Source organism: Monopterus albus, unplaced genomic scaffold (genome assembly GCF_001952655.1).
Source record: "Monopterus albus unplaced genomic scaffold, M_albus_1.0 scaffold3.1, whole genome shotgun sequence".
NCBI classification, from domain to species: domain Eukaryota; kingdom Metazoa; phylum Chordata; class Actinopteri; order Synbranchiformes; family Synbranchidae; genus Monopterus; species Monopterus albus.
Window position 1 is genome coordinate 3038320 of NW_018127883.1, and position 4139 is coordinate 3042458.

The 4139-nt window shown below is 46.6% G+C and overlaps 1 protein-coding gene across 1 annotated transcript; it reads left to right on the forward strand.

Annotated features, from left to right (window-relative positions):
* The first annotated feature begins 2313 nt into the window (after positions 1 to 2313).
* Positions 2314 to 3697, forward strand: olig3 (oligodendrocyte transcription factor 3). Its single transcript, XM_020602976.1, is given in 2 exon segments — positions 2314 to 3132; positions 3134 to 3697. Coding segments are annotated over 2 exon segments (732 nt in total). The 5' UTR covers positions 2314 to 2647; the 3' UTR covers positions 3381 to 3697.
* Positions 3698 to 4139: the final 442 nt, after the last annotated feature.

A 4139-nucleotide genomic window follows, 5' to 3' on the forward strand; every position in this document is an offset into this window, starting at 1 on the left:
CATATAGAATACAGATACTAGAACTCAGCAATAAGTAGTGATGTGTAAGAGTTTACAAAACGAAGTGAGTTTTGACCCAGTAATTTTTTTTAAACGTGTAACTAACTGTCCTTTTGCAGCCCAGAAAGTGATGCCATAGGGCAGAGAGCCACTTATAGAAGAGAAAAAAGAAAGAGAGTTGCAAGAGAAGAAGCACCCAGAACCAGAGAAGAAGAAGAAGTAGAAAGAGTGAGAAGAGGAGGAGAGAGGGGAAGAATAAGAAAGATACAAACAGAGGGATCAAATGAAAGTGAGGAGCTTATACACAGTGAAAAGGGCACATTAGGGCTGACCTGCTGCAATGGTAGTGTGGGGGGGTAGAGTGAACAACTGCCTCCGTTTGGACCAGTGTCCTGGTGATGTAGAGCTAGGGCTCTCAGATGAACACATGCAGACATGAAAAAACACCAAAAACACATAAATAAAGCGAAAGAAACTTCTAAAGCACGTGTTCCTGCACAAATTGGTACCTGACACACACACACACACACACACACGATCCCACAGCTTTCCTCTGTCCCTCTTATTCACACATTTCTCCACATTGGCCGGATTAGGAACACTTTCTCTTGGGTGTGCGAGGCTGCCCCACACACAAAGAAACACTTGGGGACAGGATTAGTAGGCTTACAGAGGATTCACATATGTCCAGTTCAAGCAATTGGTATTTAAAGCTTTACACTTTCAAATGCCACCAAGAGAGAGCAAAGCCGACCAGCGCTTTTCTTTGCATTGACAGCACCTTTATGAGAAGGGCTCTTTCGCTGGACCAACAATGAGGCTGTGAATACACATTTTTACAGTTCTACCAGGGGGATCTCAGTGGCGAAGGACACGGCACCAAGTAGAATTTGAGACAGACTTTATTATCTGGGTTTGAAGTGCTGACTGTGTGTGTGTGTGTGTGTGTACAGATGGATGGATGGATAGACAGACGGATGGATAGAGGGACGGTGAGGTGGTGGTCAGAGGAAGAGTGCTCCTGTTACTTTCACATTTTATTGTCGGTAGCCTGGTCCTCCACTCCACCTCAACAAAACAGATCTGGAGTAGACTCTTCAGAGTGGAGAGAGCGCTCTCAGCAGCTCAATATGGACAATGCTGAGTCCATTTAATGCATTATCCCACAATACCTTCAGAGACCTGTCTGTCCACTTAATTCAGCACTAAAATATGTTCAGTTATGGATAAATGTTTTCATTTGTGTGTTCATTTTTTATGATTTGTATCATTTTGAAAATGTAGCAGATAGCTGGGTTTAATATTTTAGTTTTAGTGCAATCACAATATGACTACTTATTGTTTACTTTTAGTTTTTATATGTGTGAATGACTCATTTATCTTGCTGCCTCAGATTTCCCCTTGAAGGATGAATATAATATTGTGAACTGAACTGAGTTCTTCAAGTGCTGTAATGACTGTACTATAAGCAGTTTTTATTTAGTATTTGGAAATGTCCTCTAGTCTACATGTTTAATAGTCAAGTGCGGACTATTGTTAATCAAATTGTTGACAATGTAACAGCAGCAGCAACAAGAATAATAATTGATGATGATGGAGAAAAAAATGATGCTTCAGTAAAACGTGGAAATGATGACAAGTTGGAGTCTGGAGGTCCAGACACCAGATATCTGGGTAAACTCTGACGCCCACATGCTGCCATATGGCCAGCAGAGTGCCGATTGTCGACGCGGGCATGTTACCTCCGTCCCCGCGGAGGCCCTGCACCCCTGCGGCATCAGGAGCCGCTGAATGGGAAAGGAAATTCCCTTCCCATTCCTCCGGATTCTCTCAGGCAACCACCGGTCGAACCGCAGAGACTCTGGTTTTTGTCTGGTCCGATAAACACCACGGACACCATGTGTGAGAGAGGCTGGTGAAGTTACACGGCGCGGGCTCTCCTCATCCTGATGCATTGAATCAACAATTTTATATCTGTGAAATCAAAACATGTTCAAGTAAAACATTTTTCGCGATTGATTTTGTGCGTAAATGTTACACTGCGCAACTCACATAGCAGTAACTTCTGAAAAATAAAGTGGGGGCTTTTAAAACGAAGCTATTTCAAACTGACCGGTTTGTCCCTGGAAGAGTAACTTTCTGATCCTCGAGAAGAGAAGAGAAGAGAGGAGAAGAGTGGAGAGGAGAGGAGAGAAGAAGAGTGGAGAGGAGAGGAGAGGAGAGGAGAGGAGAGGCGCTGTGCCCCCAACAGCGTCCTGACAATGGCAGTGAATGGCTGCGCATCGCGGTCACTGGGACAGTCAAAGCACACCGCCCCCTTTCTAACGGGCACGTCATCCTCCTAACTAGGCGTTATGAATAGGAAGGCCGCTTTTGTCTGACCGAATGTATAAATACCCGCTATCATAGTCCGCCTCACCGCAGAGAAACAGAGACACACAGAGAGATAAAGTCGCAGTCACACAGGCAAAGTGGTCGCCGATGGTGATAAGAAGTACAAGAGCGGGGGACAAGAGTGAGAGAGGGGGAGAGAGAGAGAGACTGAAAAGAGAAATCAGAGAGAGAGAGGAGTGGGTGACAGTGAGTGAGAGAGGGAGGAAGCCAGCAGCGACCTCCTACCCAACAACCTCGGAAGCAAACCCATAAAATGAATTCAGACTCCAGCCCGAGCAGCAGAGCCTCTTCCCCGGACATGGACGGTATGTTTCTCCGAGACCACCACCTGCACCACCACCATCACCACCACGTCGGCTCCTCCGTGTCCTCCTCCACGCAGAGCGGCGACCAGCAGCGCCAGAAGATGACCGGCGGCGAGCACCTGCGGTCTGGAGACGCCAAGTCAGCTTCTGTGGGGAGCAGCAGCAACAGCAACAAGTACAAACTGAAGAAACAAGTCACCGAGGAGGAAATGTACCAGCTCCGTCTCAAGATTAACGGCCGGGAGAGGAAGCGCATGCACGACCTCAACTTGGCCATGGACGGCCTGCGTGAGGTGATGCCCTATGCACATGGGCCCTCGGTGCGGAAGTTGTCCAAGATAGCTACGCTGCTTCTGGCCAGGAACTACATCCTGATGCTCACCAGCTCCCTGGACGAGATGAAGCGGCTGGTGGGGGAGATTTACGGCGGGCATGTCTTCCTCCACGTCCTCCACCCTGTCGAGCGCGCTACCGGGGCTCACGTCTATCCGAGCACCCCATTCCTTGATGAAGGGCTCACCGGCTGCGCCCCCAGCCCTGCAGCTGGGCTCCGGCTTCCAGCACTGGGCCGGACTGCCGTGTCCCTGCACCATCTGCCAGGTGCCTCCTCCTCCACACATCCCCATCACCTCAACGGGCCTCACGAGACTCACAGGGGAGGGAAAGGACGGGATGAAATGATGTCTGCTGTGTGTGACAGACAGAGACTGAGACATGTAATGATGATTGTAAATAGATAACGCAGGGCATGAGGGTGGATTTGGCCTCACTGGTGCATGCTGTTGTTTAGTCTGTTTTCCTGTTTGACGTATGAGAAAAAGTATTTTCCTCCTTGTAACAAGGACTTATAAAGATTTGCCAATTGAAGGTGAAAAGAAAAGTTCTGTCATGCAACAAGACGCCACGATCTTCTTGTGTTTGACTGTCTCACAGCACAGTGTGAAAGGCGAAGGAGACTGCATGAACATTTTGATTTAATTTGTGTGTGTGTGTGTGTGTGTGTGTGTGTGTGTGTGTGTCAGGCATCATTTTGTGGAAACGAAGAATGCTCTCTGCCTTGTACCAAGGAGTTTAAGATTGAATTCTATATGAAAAAATGTGTTTGGTTAAAATAATTCTGCTTACCGCGGAAATTTGATTTAAAATCCAAGTCCTTAGGTTTATTTTGTGGCTCACTGTTATGTCCATTTGTGCTTTGATCTTATTTCATAATTTTATCGTTTTCTTTTTTGCATGATTGAATAATTGTCACAGCATGATGGTTTTTGCTGGTCTGAATTAAGCCAAGAGACCCTGTGTCTTTATTTTTGTACATTGTTGATGACTGATGAAGTATTTATTATCGCCCAGCGTCCCTGGATGAAATTTCAATAAAACTGAAATTATGGATCAGATTCACTGTCTTCCCTTCTTTTTGAACTTGGTCTAAAACATTAGCCC